Genomic DNA, 23,277 nt, shown 5'->3' with positions numbered 1-23,277 from the left:
TGGGGCCTGTGGGAACTTTCTGCCCTAAAGGGAAGAACAGAAACCTGGCTGGCTTCACCACCTGCTGATTGTAGATCCCTAGGGGCCTTCAGCAAATATAGGCAGTAGTCTGGCAGTAGTTACAGCAGGTCTTGGGCAAGACCCAGTGCTGTGCTAGCTTTAGGTTTCATCCAGTGCAGTCCCCGTGGTGGTGGCCACAGGGGTACTTGTGTCACCCCATCCCCAGCTCCAGGTGGCTCAGCACAGAGAGAGACTCCATTTGTTTGGGGGAAAGCAGGGAAGAGAACAAGTGTCTCTGCGATAATCTAGAGAATTCTCCTGGATCTTATCCAAGATCACCAAGGCAGTACCTCTCTGAGTCAGAAAGAACCACAATGTTACTGGGCTTGGGTTGCCCCCTAATGCAGATATGGCTTAGGTCACAACACCCAAGCCCTTTCAAATACCTGGAAAGCCTTCCCAAGAAGGAAAAGTACAAACAACCCCAGACTGTGAAGACTACAATAAATACCTAACTCTTCAATGCCAACACTGATGAACATCTACAGGCATCAAGGCCATCCAGGAAGATATGATTTCACAAAATGAACTAAATAAGGCACCAGTGACCAATCCTGGAGAAACAGATATGTTACCTTTCAGACAGAGAATTTAAAATAGCTGCTTTGAGGAAACTCAAAGAAATTCAAGATAACACAGAGAAAGAATTCAGAATTCTATCATTTAACGAAGAGATTGAAGACAGTGTGGCGATTCCTCAAGGATCTAGAACTAGAATTACCATTTGACCCAGCCATCCCATTACTGGGTATATACCCAAAGGATTATAAATCATGCTACTATAAAGACACATGCACACATATGTTTATTGCGGCACAATTCACAATAACGAAGACTTGGAACCAACCCAAATGTCCATCAGTGATAGACTGGATTAAGAAAATGTGGCACTGGCTGGGCGCGGTGGCTCAAGCCTGTAATCCCAGCACTTTGGGAGGCCGAGACGGGCGGATCACGAGGTCAGGAGATCGAGACCATCCTGGCTAACACGGTGAAACCCCGTCTCTACTAAAAAATACAAAAATCTAGCCGGGCGAGGTGGCGGGCGCCTGTAGTCCCAGCTAGTCGGGAGGCTGAGGCAGGAGAATGGCGTAAACCCGGGAGGCGGAGCTTGCAGTGAGCTGAAATCCGGCCACTGCACTCCAGCCTGGGCAACAGAGCAAGACTCCGTCTCAAAAAAAAAAAAAAAAAAAAAAAAAGAAAATGTGGCACATATATATCATGGAATACTATGCAGCCATAAAAAAGGATGAGTTCATGCCCTTTGCAGGGACATGGATGAAGCTGGAAACCATCATTCTCAGCAAACTATCACAAGGACAGAAAACCAAACACCGCACTCACAGGTGGGAATTGAACAATGAGATCACTTGGCCACAGGGCAGGGAACATCACACACTAGGGCTTGTTGCGGGGGTTGGAGGCTGGGGGAAGGATAGCGTTCAGAGAAATACCTAATGTAAATGATGCGTTGATGGGCAGCAAACCAACATGGCACATGTACACCTATGTATCAAACCTGCACATTGTGCACATGCACCCTAGAACTTAAAGTATAATAAAAAATAATAATAACAGGCTAGGCGCAATGGCTTACGCCTGTAATCCCAGCACTTTGGGAGGCCGAGGCGGGCGGATCACAAGGTCAGGAGATCGAAACCATCCTAGCTAACATGGTGAAACTCTGTACTAAAATATATACAAAAAAATTAGCCGGGCATGGTGGCAGGCGCCTGTAGTCCCAGCTACTCGGGAGGCTGAGGCAGGAGAATGGCGTGAACCTGGGAGGCGGAGCTTGCAGTGAGCCGAGATCGTGCCACTGCACTCCAGCCTGGGCGACAGAGCAAGACTCCATCTCAAAAATAAATAAATAAATAAATAAATAAATAAATAAATAAATAAATAATTTTTAAAGAGACTGAAATAATTTTAAAGAAGCAAGCAGAAATTCTGGATTCAAAAATACAATTGACATTCTGAGAAATTAGTCAGAATCTTTTATCAGCAGAATTTATCAAGCAGAAGAAAGAATTAGTGAGCTTGAAGACATCCTGTTTGAAAATACACAGTCAGAGGAGACAAAAGAAAAAAGAATAAAGAATGAAACATGGCTACAAGATCGAGGAAATAACCTCAAAAGGGCAAATTTAAGAGTTATTGGCCTTAAAGATGAGGTAGAGAAAGAGACAGGGGTAGAAAGTTTATTCAAAGAAATAACAACAGAGAACTTCCCAAACCTAGAGAAAGATACCAAAATTCAAGTACAAGAAGGTCATAGAACACTAAGCAGATTTAACCCAAAGAAGACTACTTTAAGGCATTTAATAACCAAACTCCCAAAGGTCAAGGATCCTAAGAAATGATACTAAAAGCAGCAAGAGAAAAGAAACAAATAACATACAATGGAGCTCCATTTGTCTGGCAGCAGACTTTTCAGTGGAAATGTTACAGGCCAGGAGAGAGTGGCATGACATATTTAAAGGGTTGAAGGAAAAAACCTTTTACCCTAGAATAGTATATCTTGTGAAAATATCTTTCAAACATGAAGAAATAAAGACTTTCCTAGACAAACAAAAGCTGAGGAATTTCATCAACACCAGACCTCTTCTACATGAAATCCTAAAGCCAGTACTTCACAATCAGAAAGAAAAGGTGTTAGTATAAAACTCACTGGTAATAGTACAGAGAAAACCAGAATATTACAACACTGTTATTAAGGTGTGTAAGCTACTACTATCTCAAGTAGAAAGACTAAAAGACAAATCCATAAAAAATAATAGCTACAGGTCAGCGTGGTGGCTCACGCCTATAATCCCAGCACTTTGGGAGGCCGAGGCAGGCAGATCACTTGAGGTCCAGGAGTTCGAGATCAGCCTGGCCAACATAGTGAAACCCCCATCTCTACTAAAAATACAAAAATTAGCTGGGTGTGGTGGTATGCGCCTGTAGTCCCAGCTACTTGGGAGGCTGAGGCAGGAGAATTGCTTGAACTCAGGAGAAGGAGGTTGCAGTCAGCCAAGACGTGCCACTGCACTGCAGCCTGGGTGACAGACCGTGACTCCGTCTCAAAAAATAATAATAATAATAATAATAGCTACAACAACTTTTCAAGATATAGTACAATAAGATATAAATAGAAATAACAAAAAGTTAAAATGTGGGGAGATGAAGTTAAGGTGTAGAGTTTTATTAGTTTTCTCTTTGGTTGTTTGTTTCTTTGTTTATGCAAACAGTGTGAAGTTATTATCAGCTTAAAATAATGAGTCATAAGATAGTATTTGCAAGCCTCATGGTAAACGCAAATCAAAAAACACATAATGGGTACACAAAAAATAAAAAACAAGAAATTTAATCATACCACAAGAGAAAATCACTTTCAGTAAAAGGAAGACAGGAGCGAAGGAAAGAAGAATAAGACCACAAAACAACCAGAGAACAACCAAATGGCAGGAGTAAGTCCTTAATTATCAATAATAACATTGAATGTAAATGGACTAAACTCTCCAATCAAAAGACATAGAGTTGTTGGATGGATAAAAAAATAAGACCCCATGATCAGAAGCACACTCCACTTATAAAGACACACATAGACTGAAAATAAAGGAATGAAAAAAAGATGTTACATGCAAATGGAAATCAAAAAAGAACAGGAGTAGCTATACTTAGACAAAATAGATTTTGAAACAAAAACTATAGAAAGAGACAAGGAAGGTCACTATATAATAAGTCAATTCAGCAAGAAGATGTAACAACTATAAATATATATATACCCAACACTGGAGCAGCCAGACACATAAAGCAAATATTATTAGAGCTAAAGAGAGAGAAAGACCCCAATAAAATAATAGCTGGAGATAGCAACACCCTGCTTTCAGCATTGGACAGATCTTCCAGACAGAAAATCAACAAAGAAACATCAGACTTAATCTGTATTATAGACCAAATGGACCTAATAGATATTTACAGAACATTTCATCCAATGGCTGCAAAATACACATTCTTTTCCTTAGCACATGGATCATTTTCAAAGCTAGATCATATGTTAGGTTACAAAACAAGTCTTAAAACATTAAAAAAAAAAAACCCTGAAATAACAGCAACCATATTCTCTGATCACAGTGGAATAAAACTAGAAATCAAGAAGAGGAATTTTGGAAACTACATAAATTCATGGAAATTAAACAACATGCTCCTGAATGACCAGTGGGTCAATGAAGAAATTAAGAAGGAAATTTTAAAAAATTCTTGAAGCAAAAGACAATGGAAACACAACATACCAAAACCTATGGGATACAGTGAAAGTAGTATTAAGAGGAAAATTTATAGCTGTTAAGTGCCTACATCAAAAAGAAGAAAAACTTCAGCCCAGGCACGGTGGCTTATGCCCGTAATCCCAGCACTTTGAGAGGCCAAGGAAGGTGGATCACTTGAGGTCAGAAGTTCAAGACCAGCCTGGGCAACATGGTGCAACCCTGTCTCTACTAAAAATACAAAAATTACCCAGACATGGTGGTGCGCGTCTGTAATCCCAGCTACTCAGGAGGCTGAGGCAGGAGAATGGCTTGAACTCGGGAGGCAGAGGTTGCAGTGAACTGAGATCATACCACTGCATTCCAGCCTGGGGCAACAGAGTGAGACTTCATCTCAAAAAAAAAAAAAAAAAAAAAAAAAAAAAAGAGAGAAGAAGAAGAAGAAAAACTTCAAATAAACAACCCAATGATGCAACTTAAAGAACTAGAAAAGCAAGAGCAAACCAAACACAAAATTAGTGGAAGAAAAGAAATAATAAAGATAAGATCAGAAATAAATAAAACGGAAACAAGGAAAACAATACAAGAGATCAATAAAAACAAAAGCTGTTTTTTAAAAAAGTTAAACAAATTTGACAAGCCTTTAGCCAGACTAAGAAAAAAAGAGAGAAGACCCAATTAAATAAAACCAGAGATGAAAAAGGAGGCAACTGATATTGCAAAAATTCAAAGGATCATTAGTCCCTATTATGAGCAACTATATGTCAATAAATTGGGAAATCTAGAAGAAATGGATAAATTCCTAGACACATACAACCTACCAAGACTAAGCCATGAAGAAATCCAAAACCTGAACAGACCAATAACAAGTAAAGAGATTGAAACTATAATAAAAAGTCTCCCAGAAAAGAAAAGCCTGGGACCCAAGAGCTTCACTGTCAAATTCTACCAAACATTTAAAGAACGTACCAATCCCACTCAAACTTTTCTGAAAAATAGAGGAGGAAGGAATACTTATAAACTCATTCTATGATGCCAGTATTACTCTGATACCAAAACCAGACAAAGACACATCAAAAAAAAGAAAACTACAGGCCAATACCACTGATGAATATTGGTGCAAAAATCCTCAATACTAGCAAATTGAATTCAACAACACATTAAAAAGATCATTCATCATGACCAAGTGGGATTTATCTCTGGGATGCAAGGATGGTTCACCATATGCAAATCAATCAATGTGATACATCCTATCAACAGAATGAAGTACAAAAACCCTGTGGCCATTTCAACTGATACTGGAAAAGCATTTGATAAAATTCAACATCCCTTCATGATAAAAACCCTCAGAAAACTGGGTATAGAAGGAATATGCTTTAACACAGTGAAAGCCATATATGACAGACTCATACCTAGTATCATACTGAATGGGGAATAACTGAATCTTTCCTCTAAAATCAGGAACACGACAAGAACGCCCACTTTCACCACTATTATTCAATATAGTACTGGGAATCCTGGCTAAAGCAATCAGAAAAGAGAAAGAAATAAAGGGCATCCAAATTGGAAAGGAAGAAGTCAATCTGTCCTTGTTTGCAGATCATATGATCTTATATTTGGAAAAACCTAAAGACTCCACCAAAAAATTATTAGAACCGATAAACTCAGTAAGGTTGCAGGATACAAAAATCAACATAACAAAATCAGTAGCATTTCTATATACCAACAGTGGATAGTCTGAAAAAGAAACTAAGAAAGTAATTCCATTTAAAATAGTCACGAACTAAACAAAGAAATGAAAGATTTCTACAATGAAAACTGTAAAACACTGATGCAAAAAAACTGAAGATGACATCAAAAAATGGAAAGCTATTCCATGTTCATGGATTGGAAGAATAAATACTGTTAAAATGTCCATACTACCCAAAGCAATCTACAGATTTAATGCAATCCCTATCAAAATACCAATGGCAATCTTCACAGAAATAGAAAAAAAATTCCTAAAGTTTATATGGAACCACAAAAGCCCTAGAATAGCCAAAGCTATCATAAATAAAAATAACAAAACTAGAGGAATCACTTTACCTGACTTCAAATTATACAACAGAGCTATAGTAACCAAAACAGCATGGTACTGGCATAAAAACAGACACGCAGGCCAGTGAAACACAATACAGAGACCCAAAATAAATCTATACATCTACAATGAACCTATTTATGAAAAAGGTGCCAAGAACATACACTGGGGAAAGAACAATCTTTTCAATAAATGGTGCTGGGAAAACTGGATATCCATATACAGAAGAACCCCTATCTCTCACCATATACAAAAATAAAATCAAAATGGATTAAAGACTTAAATCTCAGGCCAAATCCCACAAACTATTAACTACTAATAGAAAACATTAGGGGAAACTCTCCAGGACAGTGGAGTGGGCAAAGATTTCTTGAGTAATACCCCACAAGCACAGGCAACCAAAACAAAAATGGACAAATCAGATCACATCAAGTTAAAAAGCTTCTGCACAGCAAAGGAAACAATCAACAAAGTGAAGAGACAAACCACAGACTGGAGAAAATATTTGCAAACTACCCATTCGATAAAGGATTAATGACCAGAATACATAAGGAGCTCAAACAACTCAATAGGAAAAAAAAAAATCTAATAATCTGATTGAATGAGCTTTCAAACTCATTCTTCTCAAAAAAAGACATATAAATGGCAAATAAGTGTATGAAAAGGTGCCCAACATCACTGATAGAGAAATGCAAATTAAAACTACAAGGTGATATCATCTCACCCAGTTAAAACGGCTTTTGTCCAAAAGACAGGCAACAACAAATGCTGGTGAAGATGTGGAGAAAAAGAAACCCTCATAACTGCTGGTGGGAATGTCAATTAGCACAACCACAGTTTGGGGGTTCCTCAAAAAAATAAAGATAGAGCTACTATACAATCCAGTAATTCCACTCCTAAGTATATACCTGAAAGGACAGAAATCAGTATAATAAAGAGATATCTGCACTCCCATGTTTAGGGCAGCACCTTTCATAATAGCCAAGATTTGGAAGCAATCTAAGTATCAATCAACAACAGATAAATGGATGAAGAAGTGTGGGGTACCTACATATAATGGAGTACTAGTCAGCCATAAAAAGAGAATGAGATCCTGTCATTTGCAACAACATGAATGAAACTGGAGATCATTATGTTAAGTGAAATAAGCCAGGCACAGAAAGGCAAACTTCGTATGTTCTACTTTATCAGAGCTAAAAATTAAAACAATTAAACTCATGGAGATAGAGAGCAGATAGTTACCAGAGGCTGGGAAGGGTAGTGTGGAGTGGGAAGGGCTAATGGATACAAAAAAATAGTAAGAATGAATAAGACCTAGTAGTTGATAGCATTCAGGATGATTATAGTCAAACATAATTTAATTATATATTTTTAAATAACTAAAAGAGCACAATTGAATTGTTTGTAACACCAAGGATAAATGCATAAGGTGATGGACACCCCATTTAGCTTGATGTGATTACTGCGTGCCTGTATCAAAATATCTCACATAACCCATAAATATATATACCAACTATACCCACAAAAATTTAAAATTAAAAAGAGTTATGTGAATGTGGTCCCTCTCTCTCTCTGCCTCAAAATATCTTAATATTTTTGGACTGTGGTTGACCATGGGTAACTGAAACCACAGAAAGGGGAAACCCTGGATAAGGAGGACTTCTGTATTTAACTTTTGCTTTGAAACAACCTTGCTCAAGACATCACCCTCAGGTTCATTAAGCAGAAAAAGTCATTAAATCACCAGGTGTCTTGAGGGTACTTCCTTTTCCCTCAAACTGACTGTGGGATCACAGGGCCAGATCTAGGGCCAGCTCAGGAGGGCACATGGTAATGGAGTACCAAGCCAGGCGCATATGCAGTGGGGTGCTGGCAATGGTGCTGTGGGTTATTGTACCACAATGAGATGAAGCACATATCAACACAGGTAAAGCAGTCAGGAAGGTGTGGCAGCCGCCGAAGCTACTCCGTGCCCGGAAGCTGAGGAGGTCAGCTCCTTTAAGCAAGGCATTTTCTGTCTTACAAGTCCACATCTGTATCCCTAGCATTTGGTACAGAGACTGACAGTTAGCAAGTGTTCAATAACCGTTTGTTCATTAATGGAAAGAGTATAGGATCAGCTTGATATGGTGAGTGATGAAATACAAGGCACGCCCATGATGACCATCTCCCTTTTACCGACATGGAGGTGAGGGCTGAGGAAGGTGGGTCACACAGCCAGCCAGGGGTGGGGGCATAGAGGAAATCCAAGCTCCTTGGCTTCCAGCCTTACCTCCAGTGTCAGTGGGAATCAACTGGACAGCTTGAGCATTCCTGCCTACCATCCACCCCCTCTCACCACCTTCAGGAACGTGGTCCTCTCCTACCTACCCTGTCCCCACAACCCATCTGTCATGGCTAGCAGGGTGGACTTGGGAGTTCTGCCAGGCTTTTCCCTGCTCTCTGCAGCCCCAGCCTGTCTCTCCTCTGAGCTTCTTCTTGAGCAGGTGTTGTTAGACTGCTTGTCTTCATCTGCCACCTGTTCTCTTCCTGAAGCCTCTCCTGTGTGTGTCTTCCTCAGTAGAATAGGAGTATCTTCTATGTCTTTGTTTCCTGCCCACACAAACTTGCCCAGTTTGGGATGTGCAACTGAGGTCTACCAGGTTTGATATCCAAATGCCTCTCTTCAGATACTAGTTCCCTCACTTGCTGCGTGACTGGACAGAGCTGTCTGAGCAGAGGCGTGAGTTTGGGATACTGTAGGGGGTGGAAGAGATGGGTTTGGTGGGATGTTGTCCCAGGGGAGGGACACCACATCACTGGGAAAGCAGGGCACGAGCAAACTGAAATGATGAGCCCGTGCTATGCAGTGATAGGGCTGGCTGTGACAACCTTTCCATGAGTAAATCTGTGTGGACAGCTGCTGGATCTCCAGGTGGAGCCACTATGTATCCTTCCAATCAGAAGACCAAATCAAACCAACCCACCAACCTACACAGGGTAGACAGAAACCTATCCCCCACCCCACTGCCACCACCAATGAATGGTAGGCTATGAGGTCTTGCTAGCAACCATTGTTACCTATTTTCTTCTTGGCTTCTTTTCCAGTAGAGAGGGAAAAGCTCAGACAGGCTGTGGAAGAGTGGTAGATCAGCTGGTAAGGCGAGTTCACCCCAATGGCGGATATGTTTGCGAGGGACTCTGGAGTGGGAGAGAGAGAGATTCTTCTTTAAACTGTTTACTTTTAATTTTATTAGCCAAAAATGTAACATGGATTTCTTATTCTAGTAGTATGGTGGGTCAGATACTGTAAAGTGACGCATTGTTACAAAACACCTAGATCTTGGAAGAAGGAGATTTTGCAATGCACCGGCAGAGCAATTAGGGGAAATCTTTATAGTTCCCCTCTGCTAGTGCCTCTCCTCCCCAACCCTCAAGATGCGGACCGGAACAAGGAACAGCAAGCAAGCACAAAAGGTGATATTACTCCAAGGGCAAAGGCAGATATCAGTGCTACACCAGGTTGAGAGGATAAGCCTTGGGCCAGTAAGAAGGAAATTAAGAATCATCTCTTCCCCCTTACCTAAGCCACAGAAATCAGATGCTTCTTCAATAATATATCAGTCTCTTGCAGAATCACACCATCTTGTGTAGAATCATTTGATGTCTGACCACTTAAGAATTAAAATGTAGCACCCTTATGGCTAGTGGAAAATCTTGCTCATTCTTACACAAACCTCACCAAATCATTTGTTTATTCTTCCCCCAAATATAGTCATTTCACTGGTTAGGCATGAAACCATTGTTAGAAAATGTTAGGTGATTCACTCACCACAGCTCACTCAAATTCAAAAAGAAAATGGCAAACTGGACCTCCTAAGCAGATAAAGACTACAAAGATTCCACAATGGATGATAAAACACAAAAGTAATCACCTCTGCGAGTGATCCAGAAGCTGAAATTAAAACAACTTTCAGGACCTTCTAACTTGGTAGAAATGAAAAGAACTAACAATGGCCAGTAATGGTAAAGAAGGAATAAAACCCATCAACCCTGTTGGTGTAGAGAGAATCCAAATTAAGTGTGATTTCAGAAGAAGAGCTATGTATATACTGAGACCTCTGCTTTAATAATCCCTCCCCTGGGAAGTTAACCAAATACAACAGAAATAAGAAGCCACGTGCATAAAGTGCATATTATACAAATAACAAAAAGCCTGGAAACCTAAACATTTAGGTAAATGTGGAACATGAACATTACAAGGAGTCTATGCCCACTCAAACTGACAATTATTTAAAGTATACAGCCATATTGGAAAACAGTTGTACTCTGTTAAGTAAAAGAAACTAAGAAACAGAAAAACTGCAATACCCTAAAAATATATATACATACATGAGCACAGGAACCACAGAGGAAACTGCCAAGGTGAAACGTAGCTCTTATATAAAGATGGCAGGATTGTTTCCTCTTTTTTGCATTTTTATTAATAATATTGTTGTCAACTAAAAATAAAGGAGCAGTCTGGTTTTCTTCAGTGACAAGCCAGGGCTAGTAGGTATCAGGACAGGAGGGAAGATTACTTAGCACAGGAGATATTCCAGATACACAGATACAGCTTTTTTTTTTTTTTTTTTTTTTTTGACAGTCTCACTCTGTCATCCAGGCTGGAGTGCAGTGGCACAATCTCAGCTCACTGCAACCTCTGCTTCCCAGGTTCAAGCAATTCTCCTGCCTCAGCCTCCCGAGTAGCTGGGACTACAGATGTGTGCCACCATGGCTGGCTAATTTTTTAATATATTTTTAGTAGAGACAGGGTTTCACCATGTTGGCCTGGCTGGTCTTGACCTCCTGGCCTCAAGCAATCCTCCTGCCTCAGCCTCCCAAAATGCTGGGATTACAGTCGTGAGCCACCACACTTGGCCTGATAACAACTTTAAAAGTTGTTAACTCTTTTAACTTTTAACCAGCTTTTGTCTACCTCACATAAGAGGATGGTCCCAAAAAAACATAATTCATGCAAAAAAAATCACCAGAGTTTGAGTCTTCTTTTTTATGCCCCAGGAGCACTATCTAAGTAAAGTCCTTTTAGGATGAATGAGTGTTTTTCCAAAAGAAATGGATCACTCTGTTTTTGTTTTGCTACTTAGATTTTTGTCTTTAAACTCTAGGCTTATTTAAAGAGAGGAGCATCTGCATCAGCAAGTGCCAACAAGACAGGAAGGCTTGCTAGGGAGTGTGATGGAGAGGGGCACTCTCAGCAATCGGCTGCTGCAGCAGGACAGCAAGATGCAGAGATCACCCAAAAGGCCCCCTGCCCCCGCCAGCTCAGCTTAACTCACTTCCCATTCTTCTCCATTAGATGAATCACAACCCACATGGGATGCCAGAAGCCACTGCGCCTCCCTCATCCTGAAAGAATGCTGAAACACTTTATGAGAAAGAGGTTAGTGGTGAGGACCATTTTCCTTTTAAAGGTGAGGAGACATGATATTTAGTTAGGAGTGGCTCAGGCAGATATGAGGCCCAAGGGTTGGGCTGGAGCTACCTTGACATCTGTCATGGGGCTCTCATGCACATGCAACAGACTACTTAGCAGCTGTGCCCCCAAATGAGGGAGATCTCTAAGCCCCAAAACAGAATGCAAGGTGCAGAGCTCTGTCTGGTGATCACCACCTGCACAAATAATTACAGCACAACTAGAGGACCTGTGGCCTCAGAGTCTAGCTGATTCTAAACAAAACAGGCACAGTGTAACTTCCCCTAAAACAGAGATCTTCATTTCATGGTAAACACTGGGGGGAAGAGTGTTTTATCACAACTTTGTATTAGAAAAGGAAGCCAAAATTTATCAAAATAACATTTGATCTTGTATTTTAAAAAATTAGTTGGTACTCTAAGAACACATTAAGTCTTACAAAGCAAGTAAAAATGACTGCTGGGTGTTTTGAGGCAGTAGGGTTTCTTTGTTCCTGAATGATTGTATCACGGCAATAAAACATAAGGCCCTTCATCTTTTCCTTTTGCAAAATTATTGAAGATCTTTACTGCTTTTTATTTTTTCTCCGTGGAGTCATGGTCCTGTATTCAGTTTTCCCTTCTGTGGCAGGCAGCTAGTGCTGCTTCGCCCCATCAGGCATCAGGGGCATTGGAGGGGCATTCTGCAGCTCTCCAGCATCACTTTCATTGACTTCATGAAATCTTACCTTTTTTTCCCCAAGATCTGCAATTTTTCTATGTAATTTATTTGCACTGTATGTGTGTATTACCAGATGTTTAATCTCTGACCATCAAGGGAGCCTGACAAAGACACTGACTCAGTGGACAGGGAGAGAGGCTAAATGGGGACTGACTCTACAGGTAAGGGCAAATTGTTGGGAGATAGAATTTTTTTATGCTTCCTATAAAACCTCACATCAGTGAGTACTTTTAGGCATTCAAAATGAACACCTGTGTATTCACCAAGCTTAAGACATAAAACATTGCAGAGCAAAAACCAAATAACTTCATTTAAAAATGCATTAGGGACCCAAATAGACATTTCTCAAAAGAAGAGACACAAATGGCCAATAGTTATATGAAAAAATCGCTCAGTGTCAGTAATCATCAGAAAAATGCAAATCAAGACCACAATGAGATACCACGTTACATCTTTTAGAATGGCTATTACCAAAATGACAAAAACTAACAAGTGCTGGCAAGAGTGTGGAGAAAAGGAAACCCTTGTACGCAGCTGGTGGGAATGGAGATTGGTGCTGCTGTCATGGAAAACAGTATGGAGTTCCTCCGAAATTTAAAAATGGAACTACCATATGATCCAGCAATTCAATTCTGGGTATTTATCCAAATAAAAGAAATCAGTATTTCAAAGAGATATCTGCACTCCTATACTCATTACAGTATTATTCACAATAGCCAAGATATGGAAACCACCTAAGTGTCCATCAAAGGATAAATGGATAAAGAAAATGTCACACACACAGACACACAGACACACACACACAGACACACACACACACACACACACACACGATTAGGATTCAGCTATTAAAAAAGGAAATCCTGGGCTGGGCATGGTGGCTCATGCCTGTAATCCCAGCACTTTGGGAGGCCAAGGCAGACAGATCATGAGGTCAAGAGATCGAGACCATCCTGGCCAACATGGTGAAACCCTGTCTCTACTAAAAATACAAAAATTAGCTGGGTGTGGTGGCGCATGCCTGTAGTCCCAGCTACTCAGGAGGCTGAGGCGGGAGAATCGCTTGAACCTGGGAGGTAGAGGTTGCAGTGAGCCAAGATCGTGCCACTGCACTCCAGCCTGGCGACAGAGCAAGACTCCGTCTCAAAAAAAAAAAAAAAAAAAAAAGTTAATCCTGCCATTTGCTACAACATGAGTGAACCTAGAATATATTATATGCTGAATGAAAAAAAGAAAAGCCGAAAAAAAAAAAAAAGACAAATCCTGTATGATCTCACGTATATGAGGAATCTAATAAAGTCAAACTCAAACTCATAGAAGCAGAGAGTGAATGGTGGTTCACAGGACTGGAGGGTGGCAGCCGGGGAGTGGGAAGATATTAGTCAAAGGGTACCAACTTTCACTTATAAGAGGAATGAGTTCTGGAGAACTAATATACAGCATGGTGACTGCAGTTAATATCACTGTATTGCACACTCAAAATTTGCTTGGGAAGTAGATTTTGTGTTCTCAACACACACACACATGCACACACACACACGCACACACACACACACACACACGCACACACACACACACGCGCACACACACACACACACGCACACACACACACACGCACGCACGCACACACACACACACGCACGCACACACACACACACACACGCACACACACACACACACGCACACGCACACACACGCACACACACACACACACACGCACACACACACACACACGCACACACACACACACGCACAGAGAAAGAGAGAGACAGAGAGACAGAGTTCACTGGGTGAGAAAAAAGCAACAAAAAGAACATTACAGACTCAATTGCTTGCTATCTTCCAGATCCTGTTCCCCTTCTCTCTCCCCAGAGATCACTTCCTCAAATTTCCCCCTTCATGTTTTTATACTTGTGCTTTGTGTAATATACCTATGATATATTACTACTTTACATGCTTTTAAACTTTGAAAAATAATATCATCCCATAGCTTCCTCTTTTTTTCCTTAATACTATCATTGGAGATTTCTCTCTGTGAATATCTATGCTTTAGTGCCTCACTCATTTTCATGATTCATTATGTCCCACTGTCTAAATGGACCTTAATTTATATCTTTTTCTCTTGTTCATAAACACCTGGATTAATTTTTGCCATTCCAAAGAATTCTGCAATAAACATTTCTTTTTTTATTTTTAATTTAAAGACAGAGTCTCACTATGTTGCCCAAGCTGGTCTTGAACTCCTGGAGTCAAGGGATCCTACTGCCTTGGCCTCCCAAAGTGCTGGGATTACAGGCATAAGCCACCATGCCTGCCTGCAATAAACATTCTTGTATGACTTCTTGAATATGTGTGTGAGCTTCCCTCGGGCTGTATGACTCAAGTGCAGCCTGTGGACTGCCACTGACCCATACAGGCCATGACCAGGCGAGCACAAAAACTGAAGGTGAGCACTGAGAGGCCTGTGCAGCAACTTGACACTGCTGTGACATTTATCGTGTGTTTAAAAGGGTCGGTCCACAACAGATTGGACATTTTAAACATAAGTATTTCACTGCACGTAGCTTGAGAGCACAGCTCTAGGGAACAACCTCTAAGAGGAGCTGCTGGGTTGTGAGGTGTAGCCATCGCCCACTCAGCAGATACCACCAAACCACTCTCCACGGGAATTGCACCAATTCATCCACTCACCCGTAGCATTTGAAACCTGTTGCTCCACATCCACCTCAATTCTTAGAAATGTCAAACCTTCAAACTGGGGGTTTTGCCTTTCCATTGCATTCCTGCTGATATTGTTTGCACTTCCCACCTAAAGGCTGAAGCTCAAGTACCCACCTTTCCACAACTGTCCGCTGCTGTAGCCACTTCTCCCAGCTGTGCCGATCAGGCAGTTGAAGGCCATCTCCTTGGCATTGAGGTGGAGGAGCTGGCTGGCCTCCACAAAGCGCCTGGTGATGTCCAAGGGGTTGGCACCCACTAAAGCAATGAGAGAAACAACACATGTCCCTCCTAGCACAGGGCTAATGCTTCCAGTAAGGGACCTCTGTAAATGGCCCAGGAAAGAAGGGTAAAGTAGAGCACTATTCCTAGGGTATGCAGGGGTGAGGGAGCTACTGCGAAAGGCTCTCAAGCTCTCAGGACCTTTCAGGTGTTGCTTTGCTCTCCTCCCTCTGCCTGTCTCTCTTCCTACCCATAGGCCTGGGTACCGATGCTATTGGTTTCTGAAATGACGCAGCATCCAGAAGTCTTGATCACTGGTGCTGCTCTAGGTCCTGGCCTTGATCCTGGGATGGCACCCTCACTTTGGAAGGACCCTGGTTCTTTTTTTTTGAAATGGAGTCTCACTCTATTGCCCAGGCTGGAGTGCAGTGGCATGATCCCGGCTCACTGCAACCTCGGCCTCCTGGGTTTAAGCAATTCTCCTGCCTCGGCCTCCCGAGTAGCTGGGATTACAGGTGTGCACCACCACGCCTAGCTAATTTTTGTATTTTTAGTAGAGTCAGGGTTTCACTATATTGGCTGGGCTGGTCTCGAACTCCTGACCTTGTGATCCTCCTGCCTCGGGTTCCCAAAGTGCTGAGATTACAGAGGTGAGCCACCACGCCTGGCCTGGGACCCTGATTCTTATGACTCCCCCTCATTCTGGCTCTACTGGGCTCTGTCTGGCTACTTCCCAATCCGCCCTCCTGATTTGAAAACTTCACATGCTGGCCGGGCGCGGTGGCTCAAGCCTGTAATCCTAACACTTTGGGAGGCCGAGACGGGCGGATCATGAGGTCAGGAGATCGAGATCATCCTGGCTAACACGGTGAAACCCCGTCTCTACTAAAAAAAAAAAAATACAAAAAACTAGCCGGGCGAGGTGGCAGGCGCCTGTAGTCCCAGCTACTCGGGAGGCTGAGGCAGGAGAATGGCGTAAACCTGGGAGGTGGAGCTTGCAGTGAGCTGAGATCCAGCCACTATGCTCCAGCCTGGGGGACAGAGCGAGATTCTGTCTCAAAAAAAAAAAAAAAGAAAACTTCACATGCCACCCGGACATGGGTGCTGTCTCCCCACCTCAGCATCATTCTCACAAATACTACTCCTCAGTGCCTCTGACCTCACACCATTCCTATTGCTAACCTTCAAATCTGGACTCTGCAAAGGTGGGGCAATGGCAGGAAAAATGGGAGAACAGGGAGGAGTGAGAGGATGATTCCAGGAGCTGCAGAGGGAAGGCATCCAATTCCTACAGCATACCCACGGTTGCCACCTGTTCCCAGCATGTGCCTCTGAGATGCCTGTCTGTAGTGGGTGTGGTGGGCACATACACAAACATCTGGGGCTTACCCGACATAGACTCCACCATGGCCTTCATCTTCAGTTTGAGGAGCTCCGTCAGCAGGTGGATGGACTGCTGCTGAAACCTGTTCAGGGTCTCCTGCTGGGCGCGCTCCTGACGGGCCATGGTGGGAGTGAGGGTGGAGCGCTTGGCAGTGGTTGCCAGCAGCACTGGATATGGTGGTGCTGGTGGTGGTGGAGGTAGTGGCTTCTTCAGTGTGGGGACCTGCACAAAGGTGGGTTCCATGAGCACCACCAGGGGGGCTCCAAAGCTGACCTCCAGGCCCAAGATGTCGGACGGGGTAGGCACTGAAGGGTCACTGATGAGCTCTTCCCAAGTGAACTCAAAGATGTTTCTGATGCCCTTTGGTATAGAAATGCCTGCATTCTGGCAGATCATGAGGAGTTTGGAGATGCGGGCCAGTAGCTTGGGGGCCATGGCTGTGTACTGCTGGTATAATTCTAGGTTACTCTTGATGTAACTCATGAGAGGGACCTTCAGCTATAAAGAGAGCTCTCTGAGAGGTGACTGAGAGCAAAAGTTCTTCCCTATGGTGAAGGCTTGGAGATGGACAGAATGGATGTGCTGAAATGACCCTTACAGGTCATTGAGCCAGTGGTTCCTATCCGGAAAGGACAAGAAAAGAGTTAGTCACTCTCCCCATAGTAGGGCAAGAGGATGTCCCCCTCCCTTACCTACCCAGAGACACCATCAGAGAGACCAATGTTAATGAGTCACTTTGGGAAGGGTCTGGTGATAAGTATGGTTCCAGGAAAGCTTCAAGGACAGTCACACAAACTGGGTATAGGACCCTGGGGGGCTGGAGGAATGGAAAGGCTGGGGAAGAGAGAAAGGTCCCATTGCACCTTTTGTAGTTAGAGATCCGAGGGTGGAAGATCTGCTTGTGGTCAATCAATAAGAACCTGCAAGAACAAAAAGATGTTTCACTGGTTCTCTTTGGAAGCGAGGGATGCAGAAGCTCCTGGTTGCAATGCCAAGTTAGGCTTGGAATTATCCAACATGTACATCTGAGGGCAGACAGGAAAGAATGAGAACAATGCATTTTCTAAGCTCAATCACTAATATAATTTGCCAGATTTCATCAAATCCAAGACATTCATGATCAAAGGATGCACCATCTTATAAGAAAAAAATGAATGTAACCTGCCATTGACTGTAAGACATACCACAATTTCAGAGATGTTCAAGTTGGAAAATACGTGCCTGAAAATCAATGGACTATAATAAATATTTTTCCACTTTAATACTACAGTAGTGTTTACCCTGACATATTTCTACATTGTGTTTTATTTTTACCTTCTTAACTTATATGAAAAATAGACCACTGGTTGAAGAGAGGAAGCATAAAGAACAATTTAATGAGCAAAAAAAAAAAAAAAAAAAAAAAAAAAAGGCTAGAAAAACCTGTAAATACACTGGCAGAGTTTTGTAACCAGATACCGAAAGTTTCATCTTTCTGATCAAAATGAACCTGACAGCAGTCTTTAGTAATATATCAAATTAAAACTAGCCACATCTTATGCTACGCAAAAATGATTTGTTTCTTGTAATTCCCAAGGGACTTTATGAGCGTGTGAGCCTTTGTGAAAGACTCAAGAATCCAGAGCACATAGCAAAGGTCAACCCGAGGGAGACTTAGAGGAGGAGGGGTGGGGAGGTCTGTCCCCTTTGCTGATGGCCATCTTTAGCACCTTGATGCAGAGTTAGTGAGTTGTTCCTGTTGTCCAACTCCAACAACCCTAACCAGTCCACTTACCACGAAGGGCTGCTGGCCCAAGGCTTCTGACCACACTTGTCAGTGAGTGCAGCTGTCCAACCATCTCTTCGACCACCTTTTATCCTGACAACCACTCCAGCCGACACACCTATGTCTTCTTTTCCACTAGACAATGCTCCCTTTCCCTTTTCAAACTCTGTCCCCCCCGGAGCCACCCCAAGTTCGCCATTCCAGGACAGCCTGCCTGGTGCCCACCTTCCGTGTTTACAGGATAGGCTCAGGGCCATGAACTCATGTGTCAACCCAGTGGTGAGAAGGCTATCATCTTTCTTGTTTTTCTGAGGAATCAGAGCTCTTGGTCAGGAGTCACCATCTGCAGACTCCTGGCACGGAGGCCTTTCCAAACACCACATTACTTTTTCATGGTCTCTGACCTGCCTCTGTCCATCTATCAGTAACAAAATCTCCAAGGAACATGAGCCCCAAAGAGCAAACCCTTCTAGCATGCTGCTATTTTGCAGATACAGTGGCTTCCTACGCCTATTTGTTGACCCCCTGACATCTCCATTCCTCAGCTTTGCAGACTGGGAAAAAGAGGCTTTGTTTTTGAAATTATAAGTCCACAGGACAAAGAAACCACTCAGAATTCCAGTCATCTGGGCAACCAGCCAGAGGGATCCGACCCTGACAGTGCAGGGCAGAGTTTTCCTTTTTTTAAAGTCAGGACTCAAATGAGAAGAAGGAGATAACTAATACAAATCTTGAAATATCAACTGGTTTGGGAAATTTGTCCCCCCTGCCTCCTGCCACCAGTTCCTTTGTTTTTGGAGGTTAATTTTGAAGATATATCTTACAGATAAAAGCTGAATTTTCGAACAGCTTTATTCAGATAGAATTCACATACAATCCACCCTTTTAAACGTGTGTACAATGGTTTTTAGTATATTCAGAGTTGTACAACCACTACTATCTAATTTTAGAACATTTTATTGCCCCCACACAAAACCCATCATCAGTCACTCCATTTCCCCTCACCCTCAGGCAACCATTCATCTAGTTTCTGTCTCTATGGATTTGCCTGTTCTGGACATTTCATAAGAATAGGATCATCGACTCTGGTTTTTTGTGACTGTCTTCTTTCACTTGCTGTAATGTTTTTGAAATTCATCCATGTTATATAGCATGTATCAGTACTTTAATCCTTTTAATGGCAGAATAATAGTCCACTGTATGGATATACCACAATTTGTTGATCTACTCATTTGTTAATGGGCATTTTGGTTATTTTTATTTTTTGGCTTTTATGAATAGTGCTATGAATATGCATACATAAGCTTTTGTGTGGGTGTATGTTTTCATTCTCTTGCATATGTATACCGAAAAGTGGGATTGCTGGGTCATAGGGTAAGTCAGTATTTAACTTTGTGAGGGCCTGCCAGACTGCTGCATCATTTCACAGTCCCACCAGTGGCTTTATAAGAATTCAATTTCTCGGGCCGGGCGCGGTGGCTCAAGCCTGTAATCCCAGCACTTTGGGAGGCCGAGAAGGGCGGATCACAAGGTCAGGAGATCGAGACCATCCTGGCTAACACGGTGAAACCCCGTCTCTACTAAAAAATACAAAAAACTAGCCCGGCGAGGTGGCAGGTGCCTGTAGTCCCAGCTACTCAGGAGGCTGAGGCAGGAGAATGGCGTAAACCTGGGAGGCAGAGCTTGCAGTGAGCTGAGATCCTGCCACTGCACCCCAGCCTGGGCAACACAGTGAGATTCCATCTCACAAAAAAAAAAAAAAAAAAGAATTCAATTTCTCTTTGCCAGCACTTGTTATTACGTCTTTTTGACTCCAGTGCTATCTTCGTAGATGTGAAATTATGTCTCATTGTGGTTCTGATTTCTATTTCCCTAATGACTAATTTGTATTTCCCTAAGCATCTTTTCATATGCTTATCGGCCATTTTATATCTTTTTCTGAGAAATGTGTATTCAGATCTAAAATCTGTTTTAAAAAGCAGTGTCATTTTAAATTAAATGTGGAGATAACCTATGTTTATTCCGTATATTTACATCTCTTCAAAACTCAGCTAGAGGTGACCATGTGACTACATCCTGACCTGAGATACAGATGAAGCTCCTGGGTAAAGGACCCTGAGAAATCTGTTTGAAGGAGGCTGCCTTCAGGGAAAGAACATTTTTTTTTTTTTTTTTTTTTTTTTTTTTACGAGCTGACCTCTCTAGTCCTTCTTGCCTGAAATGGATAAGATGACTGCAGCTCCAGCAACCGTTTTGAGCCACAAGGTTACCCCGAAGAGGGAAACCTCGCATTAAAAATGGCCAAGTTGCGCGGCAGAACCTGGGCTCCTGATGACATTGTGGCACCCATGCCAGCACTTAACCATCCACCTCCAAGCTTTTCCCACATGCAAATGAACCTCTAATGCCTTTAAGCCACTTTATTCAGCTCTCTATTCTGGCCATTGAAAGTGATTCCCGACTGACCCCCAGCCATGTTAGATCATCACTCCTTCCTTTTCCATTTATCCAGTTTCTATTTTGTCATTCATTTTTCCATCACTGAGACCTGGATCTTGACCTCAAGTAGCTCAGCAGCTACCAGGCAGGGCTGACTTACAAAATCGACTTACGTGATAAGGGTCACGCTACAGAAAAATGTACAAAGGCCATGAAAACAAAACAAAAAAAAAGGAAAGAATTGGCACTAGACGGTGTTCTAAAAGATGAGTAAGAAGTTGCCAGGCAGATAGGAAGAGACAGGCATTCTAGGAAGAAGGAACAGCACCTACCAAGAGATGATGACACTGGAAGCATGGTGGGCTCCAAAGACTGCATGTACCTCGGTATGGCTGGGGTGTGGGGGGATCTGTGGGAGAGTAGCAGATGAAACTTGGAAAGTGGTCTAGAATCAGATCTTGCAGGGCCTTGTATATCATTCCCAAGAATTTGCATCGGCTATATAATCAAATACTCCATGCAAATACTGAAATGTATTGTCTTTAATGGCTAATTGTGTCCCATATGGTATCATCTCTGCAATTGGAGGGCAGGGGCCATGTCTTCTCTTTTATAATCTCTACAATGCTCAGCCCAGTGTTGCTACATGCCAGAAATGGAAAAATATCTGTGGTATTAAAGTCAGCCACATAGCCTAAGGGACCCACGCAGATGGCTATAAACAAAGCTTCAAGATGCAATTCCCACAAAGAAATAAAATGTATAAGAAATTTATAGGCCGGGCGCGGTGGCTCAAGCCTGTAATCCCAGCACTTTGGGAGGCCGAGGCGGGCGGATCACAAGGTCAGGAGATCGAGACCACAGTGAAACCCCGTCTCTACTAAAAATACAAAAAATTAGCCGGGCGCGGTGGCGGGCGCCTGTAGTCCCAGCTACTCAGGAGGCTGAGGCAGGAGAATGGTGGGAACCCGGGAGGCGGAGCTTGCAGTGAGCCGAGATCGCGCCACTGCACTCCAGCCTGGGCAACAGCGTGAGACTCCGTCTCAAAAAAAAAAAAAAAAAAAAAAAAAAAGAAATTTATAAAAGATATGAGGGATGACCATGGACGCAGCACCTTCTTCAGTCAACAATATGCTGCATGTCTCCGCTGTTTCCAGTCAGCTTCTGGGACGGGGATGGGGAAGGCATGGGCCCTCCTCTCGAGGGCTCACAGTAGAGAGGGGAGACACACACACAGAAGGCTACAGTAAGTCAGAGTGCTCTCTGCAAGGCGGAATGGAAACCCAGAGACGGAAGTGTCACTGGAAGGCCTAGAGTTAAGGTTCTCACATCACATGAATGTGTGTTCAGGCGATGTGACCTTGAACCCAGCCTTTGATCTGTGTGATATTCCCAATGACCACATGTGACACTAGTCCCCACCTTCAAGGACTGTGAGGATTAGGGAGGTGGTGTGTGTGAAGGGCCAGCACACACACAGCACAGAGTTGAGTGATCAGTAAATGTTAAGTAGAAAAAAGGTCATTATTTGAAGTGGTCAAAGGTTGTATTCCAGGTGATGGGCACAGCTCTTGTATGGGCTGAAGGCTCCAAACAGCCCTGACAAGTTTGGGGAACAGCAAGGAACTGGAGGCTGCTACAGGGTACTGTAGAGGTGATGAGGGTAGGACCAGGTGAGAGGAGCCTGAGCTTGATCTTGTAGCTGATGGGAAACTACTGAAGTTGGCAAACAAAGGAGGCATCTGCATTGTAGAGTGCTCCTTCCGCTGCTGGCAGCATGGAGGGAAGTACGGTGGGGGTGAGTGCGAGATGGACAGCTGCTGCTAGGGGTTAGCCAAGGACGTGAGCTGCACCCACAGCACACTTACTTCTGCCTACAATCAAAAAGGATGTTCAGGCCAGGCATGGTGGCTCACTCCTGTAATCTCAGCACTTTGGGAGGCCAAGGTGGGCAGACCACCTAAGGTCAAGAGTTCAAGATCAGCCTGGCCAACATAGGTGAAACTCTGTCTCCAGTAAAAATACAAAAAGTAGCTGGGTGTGCTGGTGTGCACCTGTAATCTCAGCTACTCAGGAGGCTGAGGCGGGAGAATTGCCTGAACCCGGGAGGCAGAGGTTGCAGTGAGTCAAGATCGTGCCATTGCACTCCAGCCTGGGCAACGGGAACGAAACCCCATCTAAAAAAAA

General features: G+C 42.9%; 1 protein-coding gene across 1 annotated transcript in view; it reads right to left on the bottom strand.

Annotated features, from left to right (window-relative positions):
• C2H3orf20 (chromosome 2 C3orf20 homolog) overlaps nt 1–17,911 on the bottom strand; it is an 87,097-nt gene extending 69,186 nt beyond the window's left edge. Inside the window, exons 1-4 of the mRNA XM_005571688.5 lie at nt 17,750–17,911; nt 16,892–17,505; nt 15,398–15,538; nt 9,448–9,567 (exon numbers count right to left, since the gene is read on the bottom strand). Coding sequence (XP_005571745.1) covers nt 9,448–9,567; nt 15,398–15,538; nt 16,892–17,369 — 739 coding nt within the window. The 5' untranslated portion in view covers nt 17,370–17,505; nt 17,750–17,911. The remainder of the gene's footprint in view (nt 1–9,447; nt 9,568–15,397; nt 15,539–16,891; nt 17,506–17,749) is intronic.
• Between the last annotated feature and the right edge of the window lie 5,366 nt (nt 17,912–23,277).

Source organism: Macaca fascicularis, chromosome 2 (genome assembly GCF_037993035.2).
Source record: "Macaca fascicularis isolate 582-1 chromosome 2, T2T-MFA8v1.1".
Lineage (NCBI taxonomy): Eukaryota > Metazoa > Chordata > Mammalia > Primates > Cercopithecidae > Macaca > Macaca fascicularis.
This window is presented reverse-complemented; position numbering and strand designations above follow the sequence as displayed.